At 39.2% G+C, this 18,743-nt stretch overlaps 1 protein-coding gene across 1 annotated transcript in view; it reads right to left on the minus strand.

The window, feature by feature from the left end:
• Nucleotides 1-18,743, minus strand: part of Efhc2 (EF-hand domain containing 2) — a 187,506-nt gene that overhangs the window by 8,929 nt on the left and 159,834 nt on the right. Inside the window, exon 16 of the mRNA XM_077107530.1 lies at nt 8,070-8,175. Within this exon, the coding sequence (XP_076963645.1) occupies nt 8,070-8,175 (106 nt within the window). The remainder of the gene's footprint in view (nt 1-8,069; nt 8,176-18,743) is intronic.

Raw genomic sequence — 18,743 nt, forward strand, 5'->3', positions numbered from 1 at the left:
GATGTTAGGATAATAAAATGTCACAGGGCATTCTGTGCTCTAAATGCCAAAAGGAGATCCTCCATAAGTAGGATGTCCAAAGATTTATTCCAAGGTGTACCCAGTCACCCACTACTTTCCACTGCTAAGGCCATATATTATCCTGTTGTGAGAAAGAGGGAGCTTTAGAGCCAACTGCTAATACTTTTGCAGTTACAGTGCTTGTAAAATGAAGCCATGTCCAATTTTTCTCAGAAATGTCACAAGATAAGACACCAGTCATACAGTGCAAGTTATAAAGTTTATATGAGAACCAATTTAGTGTTATTTTTTAAAACGCGACTTCTGAGATTAACCAGACAGGCTCAAAACAGTGGGACCTATTCTGCCAGCTTTATAGCTACCATCTGCGAGCAAGCACAATAGAATGGGAATGGGGTCTCCAGGCTGTGATAGCACCAGGGCAACATGCTGACACCATAGATAGTCACATAATGGAGTGAGAGGTAAATTACAGACCCATGGGCTGTTGAGGGGCCAGACAGAGTGATGACCAAGGAATATCCCCCACCCCCAAGAATCCAGGCTATAGGCCACTGGATGTAGGCTACAGCCAATATCCATCTATGCAGGAAAAAAAAATCTGTTACCAAAGGGCAGCAGGACTAATCAAAGATAGATTAGCTATAACATAGTTCTCTTTACATTTTGTTTGTTTGCTATTGGAATCCACTTCTATTATCTGAGGCCACGTGACTATCACATGTAGGGAAGCTACATCTGAGCACTGGTCCTGACATCCAGTAGACCAAGCTCCAGGAGCTATTTATTAGTCTGGTCTGACTTTATACTCTGGCTAGGCTATGGGGCTTGTTCTCCTGAGATAAGGTCTTTATTCTGGTAACAGATTGAGCTGGGTAATTCTCCATTTATCACTCAAGAAACTTCACCCTGCTCCTTGCCCTGGGAGGATGACCTATGTGAATTACACCAGCTTCCTTAATTTCTGGCTTCTAGGGTTCAGCTAATGGGAGGTGGTATCAGGAGATGGGGGAAAAGGAGTGAGTAAGAGAAGAGAGATGTCACACTGACTTTCCTCCTCCTTGCCCTGCTCCTTCCCTTTTGGCCCTCGATTTGGTGGTGGCTACAGTAGCAGTAGTTCAATGATTATGTTCTCCAACTACTGCTCCAAATCCTTTGCTAGGCTCTAGTAATGCTGGTCCCTGCCTGCTTTCCCAGGCCTAAGCATGCTAAAAGCTTTCTACCATTGCTACTCTCTGAGTGTTCCACCCTCTTTCATCAAATCATCTCCATGACCCCTTTGAGCTGTGTGCATTTCCTGGTGTTACCTCACTGGAACAGGGACTCATCATGCTCAATCCTTGGTGAGGATGAAAGCTTGAGAGTCTATCGACTGGCTCCCTCTGATTGCTGAATGGTGCTAACTTCTAGATTCCTATCACTGTGCTATTTTGGAGATATGCCCTTCTGGAATTCCCTGATACCCAACTCCTTTTGATCCCATATCTGTGTACCAAACCACCTCTCAGCCTCAGGTTAGACAAAGCCCTGGTCCTGTTCCTGGTTTTTGTCCTCTCCTGGCCCACTCCATGTACTATGAAGGTGCTCTAGATCCTTACCTAAACATTAATCCTATCCATTAACACCTGATGCAGGCAGAATATGTTGAATCTAGCACTCAGGTTTCATCACTCAAGAAGTCCTTTTTCATTTCTCAGTGTGTTCTTTGGTACACAGAAGAGGTCATACTGAGAAAACATTCAGCCCATAAGTAAATCTATGAGTTCTGAGTGAAACTTCTAGAGAGCTGTCCATGTCATTTTTTATGTCATTTCTGGAACTTTAGCCACTGTCAGCCTGTCCATCTCATACAATGGACAAAGTGTGTGGCTTTCCAATCCCAGGCCTCCACCTACGTCCTGCTTCCACACAGAAACTCAGCTTGTTATTCCTTATTCTCAGAAGATCTTTAATCTCATCACTTTGTACTCAGTGCTAGGACACTGCCACAACCTGGTGAATCTTGCCTTGAAGCTCCACATGTCATTTTTGACTAGGGCAGACTCCCCAAATGTTGGTGATTCCTTAAAGTATAAGTGAGAGATTTTTTTTCTGCCCAACCAGGCCCAGGGACTGGCAAATCTGGTCTAATCCCTCCATGGCCTATTGTGGCATAATCACTCTCCTATTAGTTCCCTGCCATGCATGGAAGATCTGACAACAATGGAGGAGGCTGGCTCATACTACCAGGCTCCCAACTGACACCAAAAAACAACCAACAGGGGCTTCAAGAGTGGCTGGTTACTAAGCTGTGATGTGCCATCTAGAATCTCCTTGAGGAAGCACTTGGTGGCCTAAGTCCTGAGGAAGGACAGGGATTCCCCTGAAAGGATTACCTCAACTACAAAGATGTCTTGGTTGCAAAGAGCCATACTGTCTAAGGTTATTTCTTTTCTTGAACCAACTCACAGAATTTTTTTTAAAAGGCCAGGGGCTGGGGATATAGCTCAGTTGGTAGAGTACCCCCAGCACCACACACATGCAAAAAAAAAAAAAAAAAAAAAAAAAGACCAGGCTAGTTTGGCCCAACTCAGGATAACTCTGAAAGATGATTCTAGCTCCAGAGCTCTCTATGGGTCAGACAAGCTGTCTTTAGGTATATACTACACCTCAACTTCTCCCTCTGCTCACTCCTGATTCTTTCCCCTACTTTCCACAGGAGTTAATTCCAAGGATACTCTCAAGTAAACATCTGCATGTTAGGTTCCACCTGCTCTCTGGAGAACCCAACCTGTGACAAGATCTGATCCACAACTATCTGGAGGCATTATTAGATATTAACATTTAAGCATACATATATTCTTCACTACCAATTCTACTGTATGAACTATGTAACACTGTGCTTGACCCATTCATAACTAAGTATTTTTACATGAGATTATAGATTCACTCATAACATTCCCAAGCTATCTTATATCCTCCTGACGAAACAATGACAAGCTTAGCAATACCAGAGTGCTTCGGAATCTGATTAAGTTCTCATTATGGGTTATATTGATTGGGTAGCATTTGATACTTGTTTTCAGTTCTTTTTAATTGATCTAAAAAAAGTGGTTGGGCTGGGGTTGTGGCTCAGTGGTACAGCACTCACCTAGCACGTGCAAGACCCTGGGTTCAATCCTTAGCACCACATAAAAATAAATAAATAAAATAAAGGTATTGTGTCCAACTACAATTTTATACACACACACACACACACACACACACACACACACACACACAGTGTTCCCTTCCAAATGTCTCTGGCAGACTGATATCTTTCTAGGCTCAGTAAGCAGAACTGATGGGACCATATGAGTAAAATTCATCTCACCATAAATGAGTAATAATTAGGAAGAGCTTGCTGCTAAAGAACAGGCTCTTTCTAATGGGACATTTTCAGCCTATAACTGTTCTAACGCTTACTGTTAAGCACAGAAAACTCTCTATCTTAGCCTTGGAAGGGACTGCTCAGGGCCAACTACCCTGACTTGAGGAAGGTAAGGCATTTCCATTTTATAAACAATGACAGAACCTAATTTAAGCCCCACTATGGGAAAGGTATCACAATAAGTGCCTCATGTATATTGACTCAGTTCCTTACAACAACCTTATTGGAGAGATACTCTTATCTCCATTTTTGAGATGGGTAAACCTGAAAGGTTGACTAACTTGTACAAAGTCACCCAGTTAGTTGATGATGGAGTCAAGCATTTGAAATCAAATCCCTATGGTTCCAGACCTCTGCCCTACACTCTCTCTCTAAAGCACCTGAGGCTCAGTAACTGTCTCAGTTGACAGAGTTGGTAAGTCATAAAATGAGGAAGAAGTGACTGCAGGAGGAGTGAATCTTTGACCCTCCCATGCAAAGTGACTCCACCCCCAGTGTGGGTGGTGATCTTTTTGTGGGTCAGGAAATAAATTTAATGAGTCAGAAACAACATTCAAAAGAAAGAGGATGGGAGAGAGGAGAGAAAAAAACAATGGAAGAGATAAATGGAGGAAGAGAGAAAGGAAAAAAGAAAACAAATCTAACTATATATATAATGCCATAAGTAGTTACAACAGCATTCTTTCATGAAACTTTTGTTCATTATGTATGTGCATGCTGGGTTGTTGTGAAAAATACATGTAACTTACCCTGGGTTGTAGTATAGAAAATTGATTATATTTCATTCAAACTCAACAGTCATCAGGAAAATAAAAATTAAAGTAATAAGATACCACATTTTTGAGGCAAAAACATAAAAACAACAAAAATGCCTATTAATAGAGTGTTTAACAGATTACTGTATATCCATATATACCTAATAAACAATGGCTTAGGTCTATACATATTAAGCTAGAGGAATTTTCCATGATTAGGAAAAGCACACTACAGATAAATGTATGTGGTATGATACATTTTAGTGCAAAAAAAAAGATGAAATCTCAGAGGTGAATTGGATAGTGGATTGGGTGGAATGGAAGAAGAGAGAAGTAGAAAGCAAATCAAGGAACAACAAAGGCTTTTGCTAACTAGTGAAAATAAGTACATGTATCATTGAGGGTCCCAAGGGAAATAGAGGACAACACACAAACAGCGTAAATAGACAAGCTTAATAAATAAAGTGACTACAGTCATCATTCAGTATCTGAGGGGGATTTGTTACCAGACTCCCCACAGATACCAAAATCCACTAACAGCTCAAGTCTCTTACATAAAATGACACAGTATTTGTATCAGATCTTTGCACATCTTCCCACACACTTTAAATCATCTCTAGATGATTTATAGTGGTTAACACAATGTAAATAGTTGTTGTACTGTATTGTTTAGGGAATAATGACAAGGAAACAAGCCTGCATGCGTTCAGCACAAGCACAGTGTTTTTTTTTTTCTTGAATATTTTCTATCCATGGTTGTTTGAATCCATGAATGCAGAACCTATGGATACAGAGGGCTGACAATATTTTACAAAGTTGTGGGAAGTGTTTAGGAAAATCAACAGAGGATTCTCCAGTCCCCAAGAGTTGTAACAGCAGGGAGCCATTACAACTACCTGGGTCTAAAGGGGTACATAATGTTGGAACCTGGAGTGACAGCTATATGGACAGAATCTCCACACAGAATCTATGAATCTTGGTAGGAGGAGGATATAACTGGCAGGAAGGGAAATGATTTCCCTCTCTTCCCACCTTCAACTTTTCTGCTGGTGCATCCCATTGGTCAATCCAACTAGACGCTGAAAGCTAGGGAACACACTACTGTGGTCCATAATGGTCAGGCCCAGGACTGATTTGGGCAGGCTCAGAAAAGGGTAGAATGACCTAGACATGGAACTAATAGAATAAATGGATAACAACCAACATAGAATACTAGGATGTTAAATGAAAAGGTAGAACATCAACTGAATTCAACAGTTTATATATAAAATTTGCATTTCATAATTTTATACATAAAAATTTACTTTACAATTTTACATAATTTGTTCATATTTTAGTATTTTATATATACAAATAAAACAAATTCTATGTCTAAACATTTTTATATATAAAATTAAATATTCACATGGATAAGGTTTAAAAGATTACCAGGGAAAATGACAGTATTAATTTGCTTTTGTGGTGATATTTGGATATGGGTTCACTGAATCCAGTATCTTCAATAATAATTTAAAAGATATTTTTCTTCTTCTTCTACTTTGTTTTTTGGTGATGGGGATTGAATCCAGGGCTTCATGCATTCTGAATACACACTCTACCACTGAACTATACCCCCAGTCAATGTTTTTCTTTTATTGTTGGCAATAGACTAGACCTGAATTAAGAATCTGACTCTACCATATACTTGTTCTTTTTCTAACTTCCTCATCTCTACAATGGGAATAATAAAAGTACCTACCTCATAGGGTTTCTATGAGGGTTAAATAAGCAAAGAGTTTTTAAGATCTTAGGTCAATGGTTGGCACACAGTAAATGCTGTGTTTGCTGTGACATCAAAAGCCTCCTAATGGGTTCCCTGATGACAGAATAGCCAAAAATCTCACAATGGATCTGCCTGTCTTTACCTGTTTTCTCCAGTGTACCCACCACCTTGCCAGAGCAAGCTCCCTGTGAAGGGCACACCTGATCATGTCACTTTCTTTCTTAAAATTTGCCAATAATGCATATATAGACATATATATATATATATATATATATATATATATATATATATATATAATTTATTTATTTATTTATTTATTTATTTATTTATTTATTTATTTAAGCACCAGGGATGTAGTTCAGTGGTAGAGCTCTTGCCTAGCATGCACAAGGCCTGGGTTTGATTCCCAACACTGCAAAAATAAATGATTTATTTTAAAAAATGTTTAAGGACTTGGAAATGCTAACTGCCCTGACTGTCATTATATATTATATACATGTATCAAATTAATACAATGTACCCCATAAGTATGTATCATTTTAAAATAATTAATTTAAAAAATTAAAATGAAAAAATACATATTTGTTAGTGGTCTCCAGATAATATTCAGGACAACATTCAAACCTCACCAATTTGTAGGCAACTCCAGTCATCCTTCACTCCTCCCTATGTGCCTTCACTCCAGTCACACCAATTCCTCCTGGCTCTGTTCAAGTACCAGTCTGCCCCATGTCCCAGAGAGCTCTGTTGAGAATGCCTTTTCCATATCACATCACTTTCCTACCTTGCTACTGTTACTACTCATCACCTCCCCAAGAATACTTCCTGTCTGATTTAGAAGCGGCTTCTTGGGCTGGGGATGTATATCAATGGCAGAGCAGTTGCCAAGCATGCACAAGGCCCAGGGTTCCAACTCCCCACCCCCAGCAACACACATGTGCACACATGCACGCACACAGCTATATCAATCCATATTCCAAATCATGAGTGTACTGATTCCTCATCAGCAGTGGGTTCCTCAAGGATAGTAATGATGACCTTTATCTTTAGACACCAGCATAAAGCAGAGAACCTGCTAAGAGTGGACACTTAATTCTGATTTGTCTGAGGATTAAATCTATAAATGAATAAAATAAGTAACTTACCTGATTCGAAGTCACTCAGCTAAGTAAGTGACAGTGACAGAATTCAACTCCAGTTCTGTTCAACTCCAAAGGCCACCACTGTCCCTCAACCATCTGGAAGTTCTAAGGCTGCCCTTGAAACTCCAGAGTAGTTGCATGCCTGAAGGAACTCCCAGGGACACTAGATCAGCTCAGGCCAGAATGAACTGGTCAGCAGGAATAAATGCCTCCTTTCTGGCAGTATCAACCACATGACATTTGCTTTACCAAGGGCCTTTCCCAAGAAAATCAATTTCTGGAGCATGTTAAAATGTAAACAAACTACCACCCACTCACTCACTCCTTAAAGATAATTGGTCCAAAGCGGACTTAGAGAATTCAGACAATTCCACAATGTTGAGAGCACCATCTGATCACATGAACTTGTTTTCCATAACCAAGCAGTTTTCTACTGAGTTTTTATTTTAAATTTGACCCCGCCATAAAATGTGCACCTCCATCTTCTGTTGTTTCACATGGCAAACCTGTATGTACAGCCACAGTTATGCTGGGGATTCAAGACAGGCACCATTTGAGATTTGCTCTTGTGGCTTATAATGATGTTACCAGAATCCTCTGATAACAGTGTTTATATCTATTTATAACTGTAAACTATTATCCCTTTTTCTATATAATTGGATGCAACTGAGGTTAAAAAATTCAGCTGCATAAAAAAGTCATGCTCTTAGAGAACAGATGTTTGCTCAGCATGGAAAGTGAATTAGCCTTTAACATAAATACCAAGAAACACATAAACACTCTTTCCAAAAGCACTGATGTTGATATTTTACATTGAAAAATAATTTAAAGATACAGGATGTTAAAAATGCAAGATAGTGCCTATTAATAAATATTATTTGAGTTGTTTCTAATTTTGGCTATTATGAATAAAACTGCTATGAATTAAAAAAATGCAAAGGAGGTATCCACAGCTGGTTTTAAAAACAGGTGCTATTTACCTCTTTAAGGTACGATGGGGCCGACAATTCAGGCATTGGATTCATTCTCCAGTTCAGGGCAGAGAAAAATGACTCATAATTTATTTGATGTTCACTATCTTCAAACCTGCAAATAAATGACTTGACTTAGTCTGCAAAATTCAGGACTCAAATGCCAGTTTACATTCTCATGTATATTTCAGTATCTGATATTTTTTCTTATTTTTATTAGTTTATTATCTACTCACCATCTTCAAGAATATAAATTCTGTGGGAGCAGGGGTCTCACCTATCTAATTTGCCAAAGTATTCTTAGCACCTAGATCAATGCGGGTTCTTAGTAGTATTCAATAAACATGTGCTAGAGTTGTCAAAGAAACAAATTTCCATACTTAGTAACTAAGATCCTCATTATATTTTCTTAAGAATATTTGAAGGCCTTTTTAGTTTAATGATTGGCATCAAATGCTAGTAAAATAAAATGTCTTTATATTTCTTAATACCTTTTAAATCTTTAAAACAAGCCTAGATTAATTTTGTCTACTAGTATATTTTTGGGAAAAATAAAAGGTATCCTTATTATTTGTTATATAGCCATTAAAAGGGCTTATTTAGATCCGTATTTGCTATCACAGAAATATGTTTTGGGTATATTGTTGAACAGAAAGGAGGTTATAAAATGTACGTACAATTATGATCCTATTTTAAATTTATATTTATTTTAAAAGGCATAGAAAAAATCTGGTTCTAACAATAGGCTTACATAAGAACAGCTATCTCTGGAAAGAGAAATTATGATTTTGGCTTTTTCTTTACACTTTTATGTATCATGTGAATTGTTTTAAATTTATAATCAGAAAAAGTACATTTAAATTTTGAAAAAATTTAACAAATCATTATCATGCACCACAAATGTCTAGGTTCAAAATAACCAATATTTTTTAGACTACTTGCATGATTTATATATTTTTGTGACAACTATTTCTTAATTATGGACTCTGGCTAAAAATTCATCCTTAACTTTGTTTTTGCCATCAAGATACAATAATTTCAATTCAATTGCTATAATGACCTAAACATTGTCTAAATACTTCTTAGTACAATACCTCAATACCACTGATCCTAAACTTGAAAAAATTATGTCAGTTTTAAAAGCCAGTTATCTATTAATCATGTAATACCATTCTTGAAGGAAATGACATACATCACTAAGACATTCTTTTAAGCACTATGTTCCAGGCACCTGCCTTTAAAATAACACTCATAATAAGTCAGATTTTTCTTCGTTCTTCAAAACATGGTAAGAAAATAATAACTCACATTTATAAACTAATAAAAATCAGCACCAACAAATTAATGTTATAGTCTAATATAATAATATAACATAGACTCATCAAACTAAACAAAGTGGGATAAACAGAGTGATCTGAGGAGGGGAACAGAAATTCTGTAATTCTTTTCTGTACATTTCTTGGCCAAGGCTTCTGGGATACAACTCCAATTTGCCACCCCCTACCACTCTTTACCCTTTAAATTTTGTCTTACTCATCATTTCAACTCCTTAAAGGACATGCTCTGTTTATGGAAATATTTGTAGCCAAAATGTAGGACCATTATTTCTTTCATTTGTGTATATTTGGGGGGAAGAACTAAAACTCAATCAATTAAAGATATCTTCTGAGAAGCTTTCCTTTAGCAGGGAGCCTTAAAGAAAGCATTTGCTAACACTCTGAGTAGAAGCTGAAGTCAGAGAAGGAGATCATATAGAGCCTTTGACTTTTATTCTGAGGAAAACTAAGAGTCACTGGACCATACTGTACAGAACAGTTAGGGGACCTGCAATGTTCTGAAAGATCATGTCCCCTGGAAACTCATATGCTGAAATATAATCACCAATGTGATGATATTAGGAGATGGCATTTGGGGAGAGGTGTTCAGATCATGAAAACAGAGACCTCATGAATGAGGTTAGTGTCCTTATAGAAGAGACCACTGAGAGCTCCTTTGCACTTTTTGCCATGTGAAAACATAGCAAGAAGGAGCCATCTATAAGCTGGGAAGTGGTCCTTCTCTAAATACTTAATGTAAGAGCTCCTTGATCTTGGACTTCCCAGCCTCCTGTACTGTAACAAAATATATACTTCTACCCAGTTTATGGTATTCTGCTGTAGCAGCCTGAACAGACCAAGATAGGACCTAAGACATTTATAAAAGAGGACATTAACTGAAATACTAAGAGTAGAATAAAGCGGTCAAGGTGGAAGTGGAAGGACAGCTAGCAGTCTCTTGCACTAATCCACACAAGGAGTAATGGTAGCTTAGACTGAGGGTGGTGGCAATGGAAAGTGACAAACTCCGAATGTATTTAGAATGTGGAATTCCTAAAGGACTGTATATAGTATGTAGGAAAGGAAAAATTCAAGATGACTTCAAGGCTTTTGCTTGAGCAACTGAAAAGATAGAACTGCCTTAACTGAGATGAGAAAGATGCAGGATGTAAACATTGAGAATCAAGACCCCAAGTTCAGTTTGGGCTATGTTACACTTTGATGGGAAGTGAACAATTTGGGCTATGAGTCTGAAGTTCAAGGAAGAGGTCCATTTCAAGATTTAAGTGTGGAAGTCATTAGCTATATAGATGCTATTTAAAGGCACAAAACTGGGATACTGGGTGAGATCATCAATGAAATAATTGTTTCTATCTGTTTGTATTGTACAGAATTTAATTGTCAGTAAATTCCCACATGAGTTACTCACACAATCCTAGAGTTTAGAAGTGTACTATTTCAGTAATTGGGAAACCACTCAAAAGACTACCAACTAGAAATAGGATCACATCAGACTTCACTCCTCATATACAATCCAATAAGCAGTTCTTTGGGTTCTACTACCATAAGCATAGTACAGATCTATCTACTTCTTTCCATCTCTTTCACTTCTCCCAAATCCCAAGCCACTATCATCTCTCACCAGGATTTTAGCAACAGTTTACCATCTTGGTCTTGCTATTTCTATCTATATTGCAATAGACTATCCTTCACCAGAGTGATCTTTCTGTAACATAGATTTGCTCGATCACTTTCTTGCTTGAAGTCCTCCAATGACTTCCCAATATACTTAGAACACAAGCTGAACTCTCATCAGGGTTTACAAACTCAACTGAATCTGGCTTCTGCAGACTTCTCTGATCACATGTTCTCACCTGAAAACTCTCTTCTTGTTACAATGTTCCAGGTCTACTGGCCTTCTTCTGGTTCCCTGAACATGCCAAGATGGCTCCTAGAAATGTAAAGCAGTTGTGTCTTCTGGTCCCTTTGTCTGAACTCTCAATTCAAATTACAATTCCTAGCCAGGTGTGGTGGTGCATGCCTGTAATCCCAGTGGTTTGGGAGGCTGAGACAGTAGAATCATGAGTTCAAAGCCAGCCTTAGCAACTTAGCAAGGTCCTGAGCAACTCAGCAAAACCCTGTCTCTAAAGTACAAAAAAGGGCTGGGATGTGGCTCAATGGTTAAGTACCCCTGAGTTCAATCCCTGGTACCAAAAATAAAATTATAATTCCTTAGGAAGATCTTCCTGGAGTCCCTCTTATCTGAGTCTCTGTCTGAATTTGCACTTGTCCTGGATGACAGTGTTGGAACTCACAGAAAACTTCTGGAAGTCACCACAGGAAGTCCTATTATTTCTATTATTTGTTACCACTCACTGATATTTGTTCATATTTACCCAGCCCTTTTCCCTGTCTAGCTCATAATGTGTCAGACTCAATATGTCTAACCATTTGCCCATTTGGAAAGGATATTTCTGAATCAGATTACACTTGAGAAGGATCAAAAGCCATAAATAAAAACTGTATGTAGCTCACAAATGATGTATAAATTTTTTTTGACAAGAAATGAAAGATGTCATCTTACCCAAATCCCAGAGCTAGGCTTAAAGAAAGAGTTAGCTAATGTGGTAAAATGCTCCAAGTTTTTCTTTTCAGTTTTGTCTTAGAAGACCTTGATGTATGTGGGAATTTCCCCAAGGGGCAAAGGAGAGAAAAGAACAAAGAATATTTCAATAAAAGGGATAAAACCAGCTAGCTGATGTTTCTTGAAAAAAATTCTGTGCTTTTGGGAAGTGGACAGACTTGCAGTAAATCATAATGGATTGATCGCAAATATTTTTCTCCCTTTTCCACCAAATCCTACTTTTCACCTGAAAAGGAATAAAAGTGGGGATAAAAAGGAAGAAATACAATGATGAAGATAGCTGGAACAGATAAAAGTGGAAAAGAGATTTCAAAAATTTTTGCAAGATGAACTGGGTGCAGTGGTACATGCGTATGATCCCAGCTACTTGAAGGCTGAGGCAGGAGGATAACAAATTCAAGGCCAACCTGGGCAACTTAGCAAGTCTCTGTCTCAAAATATTTTAAAAAAGCCAAAAAGGCTGGGAATGTAAGTCAGTAGCAGGGTGCCCCTGGGTTCAATACCTAGTACCACTTAAAACAATTTTTTAAGGTGAAAAGCAGATCGAGGATTGGTAACTGACTTGGTAGAGCAGAGGAAAGGAAACTGAGCTCAAAGTGTCTATCTGGCAGGGGATGAAAGGGAAAGTATCATTGAGAGACCAATCCATGTGGCCTGCAAAATTCCTAAGAGACTCCTAAGTGCAACATTCAGGTGCCAATAAAGGCAGGGATAAAGCGTGGCATTGAAAACAAGGACTGTTGGGAATTCTAATTAAAGCAAGAGTGGAGGGACCCCCAAGTATCTTCTTCCACACTGTGTTTCTCCCTTTAGGAAGTAAAGGATAGCTCTATTTGACTAATTCTAAAGAGACTGCAGTCATGGAGAGATGGCATAATGGAGACAGAGAAGAACCTGAATTTGAGAGCACTCAGCCCCCTTCCTTCCCCTTTCCTCTTTCCAGAACATCAGTGGCCATGTTTAAACTCTCCTACCTTCTCTGATCCCACCCTCTTTTCTACTAGGGAAAGGAAAATATAAGATTCTTTTCTCAATACCGTAAATGTTTACAGAGAAATCTCCAGATTTCAGCTTCTGAGGATTCCCCAATGAAGAAGGAGCTTCAGAAGCTGATTGATTGTGCAATGAAACCCACCAATCAACAAGACTCCCCTGCCCAACCAAAGTGTCCAACATTAAGGACAGAAGTCAAAACAGTAATGGGGGGTGGGTGGGGGGAGAACAGGAGAACAAGAGAAACAGACAGTTCAGGGAGCAGAGGGCAAGATGTGAGCTAAAAGGATATATTATTCCCCTGAAAAGAGAACAGAGGACTACAAAAAAGGAAATATGTGGCCTAAAAACATGTGCTTGGAATTAAAAAATATGAGAGTGGTAGAATGATGCAGTTAGATGGTTTGGAACACAAAGTGGAGGAAATCCCCTGATAAATACATCTAATGAAAATGAGAAAATTTGAGACAGAAAATGTCCAAATGTGGGAGATATGAAATCTTAATAATAGGAGTTCTCATAAGATAAAAACGAAAATGGAACAGAGGAAATTATTAAATAATAAAAAAATTCTCAGAAACAAAGGGAAGAGCCTGCAAAGTAGAAGAGCCCATAAAGTGGTAACCACACTGAATTCACATATGAACACTTGAAGGCTGAGGCAGGAGGATAACAAATAAAAGGCCAGCCTGGGCAACTTAGCAAGCCTCTGTCTCCAAATATTAAAGTCCCTATCATGAAGTTCCAGAACATCAGAGATAAAGATCAGATCCTGAGAACATACAGAAAGAACAAGTAGTAATGAAAACCAAGATTATGCTAAATTCTCAATCATCACAACAGGAGATAGTATCTATAAATGATAAATCAAGAAAAAATATTATGCACATCCTAAATGCCTGCAAAAGCAGCTAGAGGGGTTAAAGGCAGCCATTGATATGGCCAGAGAATGCCATAGATGGAATAAGCTTATCAGAATGATTGGATTATTTTTATTATGTTTAAATTAAAAATGTAAGGGGTGTTAAAAGCAGGTGACAGATCCTAAAATGTGCTTTTCTAGGTAGTAAACATGGAAACATCCATCTTGGAAAGAAAGGAGTGCTACTAGTTGGGAGTTTGCTCACTTGGAATTAGTCTCTGAGTCTTCCTCCCTGCTCTCAAATTCTGCATTTAGCTTCTTCCATGGACCACTGATATGGTGAGATTTTTCCTGCCATCATTTGCTATTCTATACTCTGATACACACTATACCTGTAACATGAAGTTATGAGAGAGCCCTAGGATACAAGGGAGATCTCCTGTTCTAAAAACAGAGCAGGTTGGAAAAGAAATCAGGAGAAACAATTCAGAGATGGAGAAAGGTTTGAACATCAGGTAAATGAGGACAAGCAGGCTACTCAATGCCTATAGTTAGCCTCAAAGGTTATTACCCCTGTCACTCATCATGGAGGCCTCCCTCTGGCCCATGACTAAATACATCATTTGCCAAATCCCAGCCATCCTTTCAAAATAGTTTGGAAAAGCCTGTGAATTGTATAGAAAATATATTACCTTATTTCATTGTCATGTTGGGCTTTCACTAAAAAATATGATCCAGATTCTCCACCTGAGTTCCCTACTTTATTCCTCTCCAAAGAACATTTGGGTCTTGCTAAAACTCTGATCCACAGTCAAATAACAGAGATTTGCTACTCTGGAAGAAATTCATTTTAAAAGTCTTTGAAGGCAATTCCAAAGAAGAACTTTCTATGGCAACATTGTTGGAATCAGTGCAGAGCCTTCCAGGGTGACTGCCCTAAAGGGCAATGCTAATTCTGGCTTTTAAGTGTTTCTATGCTTGTTAAAAAGTCAGCCTCCTTACTTTCAAGTTCCAGTTCACAGTGCTAAAGTGTTTTCCTAAAGCCTCCATAAATTCTTCTTTCCCTTTGAAACTTCAGCAATCTACTATTACCTTCACTACACAAACCATGAGACATGTTTGTGCAAGAAGTGGGAGGGAAGGCAATTTCTCTGGTTCCTCTCTAAATAATAATGACCCCCAAACATGCTCCCTGATGCTTTGCTAGGTGGGAGTTCTTAGAAGTGAGTCTAATGGGACATTTGACTGATGTTCATGCTCCCCCTTCCAAAAATGATGAATGACTTGAAAACTGCAGAAGCCATCCATCTCCTTGCCACAGGGAATAATGCTGAGCTGCTTTATTTCTACCTTCTACAGAGGTTAAGAAAAAAGATTTAGTGGAGGCTATATTTTACTGAAGAGGAATCTGCTTCCTCTCTTTTGCAAAGGCTATCTCATTACTTTAGGGGAATGGGTTGGAAAGGAGAGAAGACAGAGAAAATCCATATTTGACTCACTTAGTTATGTTTGGTTTCAGATCATTACCAGCAAACCTGGAGGTGCACCCTGAGACACCTTGTAAAATTCTTCCAGGCCAGAAAACTTGAAAAAAAAAAAACTAGAGTTCTGGGCCACTGCATTGACTAGTCACAAAAAGTTTGGGCTGGCAAAATGGCATTGCTCAAGCTGCCAATGAGTAACTGGTTATCTCTAAATAGCTAGGCCTCTAAATTCCAATTGTGGATTCAACACAGAGCTCTTTGGCAAGGTGGGTTACAGCTGCCAAGTATGGACTGTGCATACTGTGCTCTGTTGGTCTACAGAGTTTGGGATTATGTAAAAGAACTACAAATTTGACTATAAAACACCTTACATCTGGAAGGACAAAATTCATCTGGGTGGGTAGGTATGCATGTGTGACACAAAGAAGAAGAAAGAAAGGGGGCATAGTGAAGAGAGAGAGAGAGAGAGAGAGAGAGAGAGAGAGAGAGAGAGAGAGAGAGAGAGAGACTGAGAAAGCAAGCACTCTTCTCTGAAAACTTTATCAGTACATCAGTCTGAAACATCAGCAGCCACATGGCTTAATGCTGTCCTTCAGCCTCATTGCCAGGTATTGTTGGGTGAAATTATATATGCGTCCAAACCCTGCTTCTGGGAGGGGTCGGGGGCAGGGCTGGGGAGAACATAATGAGATGATTTTAAAGCCCTGTTAACTTTTTCCATTTTAATAGATCTTTCTGGATGAGGCACCAACTCTCTTGGGAGGCCAGTTCTAAGGCATTCCATGGAACCCAAAGCCAGCTATAAAAGACTGGCTTGGGGCAGAGCTGATAGGGAAAGAGTTGCACTTGAATTTCTAGTTATTCCAAGTCTAGATTCAGAAGGCCTCAATTAGGGGAGGAAGCCACCTATTTATACTCCAGTCCCACAAGAAACTCAGGATGGAATGACCTCAGAACTCTCTTCATCTTTTATGGTTTGAGAGTCAGAATTTCTTGCCTATTAGTAGTGAGGAGCATTTACATTCAAATTAAGGCTCAGAGGGGTTGAGGAAATACACCAAGACCACATAACCAGAAGCAGCAGAACTAGACTTCAGAGTCAGGTCTGGTGGATCCCAAGCCCAGGGTTTTCTCCTCCATGAACAATATATCAGCACAGGATAAGTCTGTGAGGCTGCAAAGATGAATGAGACATAGTCCCTACCCCTAGGAGCTGAGATAGAAACAAAGATTGAGGGCATCTTAGGGAGTTTTTGTTCTAATTCCATTTGAGACTCACTTTGAACTTAAGCATGTTCTTGCAGTGAGAGACTCTCCTTAGACCTCCATGTTTGCATTTATGAAATGAGGAATAATGGCGACCATCAATTAAAATACACCTTTTAATATGCTCAAGAATGTACAAAATATTCTTAGGTCCTTAGCACTATCTCAAGGCAAAGTGTCACTCCTATTATTAATGGGTAATAGACACTGCTACAAAGAACATTTAAGTCTGATGTTCTGTGCATTAGTGAAATGAATTTGTGTAGTGTGTAAGGTGACCTCATACTAGCTCTCACCCATACAAACTGATGGGGACTGGAGCAACTGAAGGTGAAAGGATTTTGAGGTCCGGATCTTGGCTTGAATTGTGCTAATTAGGAAAGGGCCTAGCTGAATTACAATAACAATGGGAACGGAGCAGACAAGAAATCTTAGTACCAAAACACCAGGTCAGGAGAAACAATTGGGTAACAACCAGTGGGTGAAAGAAAGTACCCAAATCTTCAGTCATACAGTCTTTCATCTTGTGATCTGAATCCATGCAACAGTGCCACTTGACAACTGCCTGGGTTTATCACAAAGCAGGTAAATCTACCCTTGGGCAGAGTGTGCACTGAACAAAATCAACAAACTCCATGCCTGCCTCCCATGGGAGACTGCAGACGTCAGAGGGGGTTCTGGCTTAGCATGCCATGAGGAGGCTGTGCAGAAAGAGACTCTGGTCAAGGCTCTGTAAAGCTCTGTGGAGTCTGTGGGGAACAATAAGAATGCAGAATATAAATGTAAGCTGCAGGCTGATGGGCCCATTAGGAATTAGGGCAGTCTTTGAAAGGAATCTGAGGAGATGATGCAAAACACCAAGCATGTGACCCAAATCATGGCAGGGCATATTGGAAGGAGAAGGGAATGGGAATGAGACATTTTCTAATCTGATTAGTCTGAAGTTTCCCCTGAGTGTGGAGAAGGGTCACCGCACAATTAGAGGCAAAGTTAGACTGAACATGGTCTGCTTAGCAGCGGAGAGGGGTGAACTCCTCAAAGCTAAGCTGGGCAGGGAGGCAGATGTGTTTAGAGACAGAAACAACTTTGAAAGCAAGTTGCAGAATCTTTTTTTTTTTTTTGCATTTAATGTCAAATTGTAAAGGCAAAGACAAAACAGTCTGCTGAGAGAATGGGAGGATGATGACTTGGTGGCCTCAGCACTGGCTAAGAAACCTCTAGGTCCTCCAGAGGCCAGGCTCCCACATTACTGGACTTTCTAGGACAACTCGTCCTCAGGCCCATCAAGAGATAATCTAATAAACATCCCAGCTTCCTGACTAGAAGACAGCTTAATGTGTGAAAAGCATCCAGATCCAACTATTGAAAAACAAGGCTTCCTTCATAAAGAAGGACACAGGATTCTCCCAGTTCATTTCTAAGTCAGACTGTGTGGTCTATGGTCCCTGACTTCAACTTCTCTCTTGGACCCTAGTCAATAGTTAGCATCAGGTGCTGTGTTGGGTACTTTATATACATTATCTCAATTACTCCTTTGAATCAGTAGGAAGTAAATACTGTTGTCTGTTTGTGTTAGTCAACTTTTTTTGCTGTGACCAAAATACCTGACAAACAACTTAAAGGACGAAAAAGTTTATTTTGGCTTCCAGTTTCAGTCCATGGTTGGCCAGTCTATTGCTTTGGATCTGAAGTGAGGTAGCACATTGTGGTGAAAGGAGGTGGTAGAGGGAAGCTGCTCAACTCATGGCATTCAGGAAGGAAGGGTGGGGAAGAGGTCAGGGACAAGATGTCTTGTCCCCAAGGGCATACCTTCAGTGACCTACTTCCTTCAAAAATGCCCCTCTTGTCTTCAGTTTCCACCTCCTCCCAATAGTCCATTTAAATTATTCATCCCTCAGTGGACTAATCCACTGGTGAGGTCAGAGCCCTCATGATCCAGTCACTTCTTAAAAGCCCCACCTCTGGACATTACTACATTGGAGACCAAGACTTCAACACATGAGCTTTTGGGAGACATTCCGAACCAAATCATAACACTCTTTTTATTTTTATTTTATTTTTTTATTATTAGTTGTTCAAAACATTATAAAGCTCTTGACATATCGTATTTCATACATT

Source organism: Callospermophilus lateralis, chromosome X, assembly GCF_048772815.1.
Source record: "Callospermophilus lateralis isolate mCalLat2 chromosome X, mCalLat2.hap1, whole genome shotgun sequence".
Taxonomy (NCBI): domain Eukaryota; kingdom Metazoa; phylum Chordata; class Mammalia; order Rodentia; family Sciuridae; genus Callospermophilus; species Callospermophilus lateralis.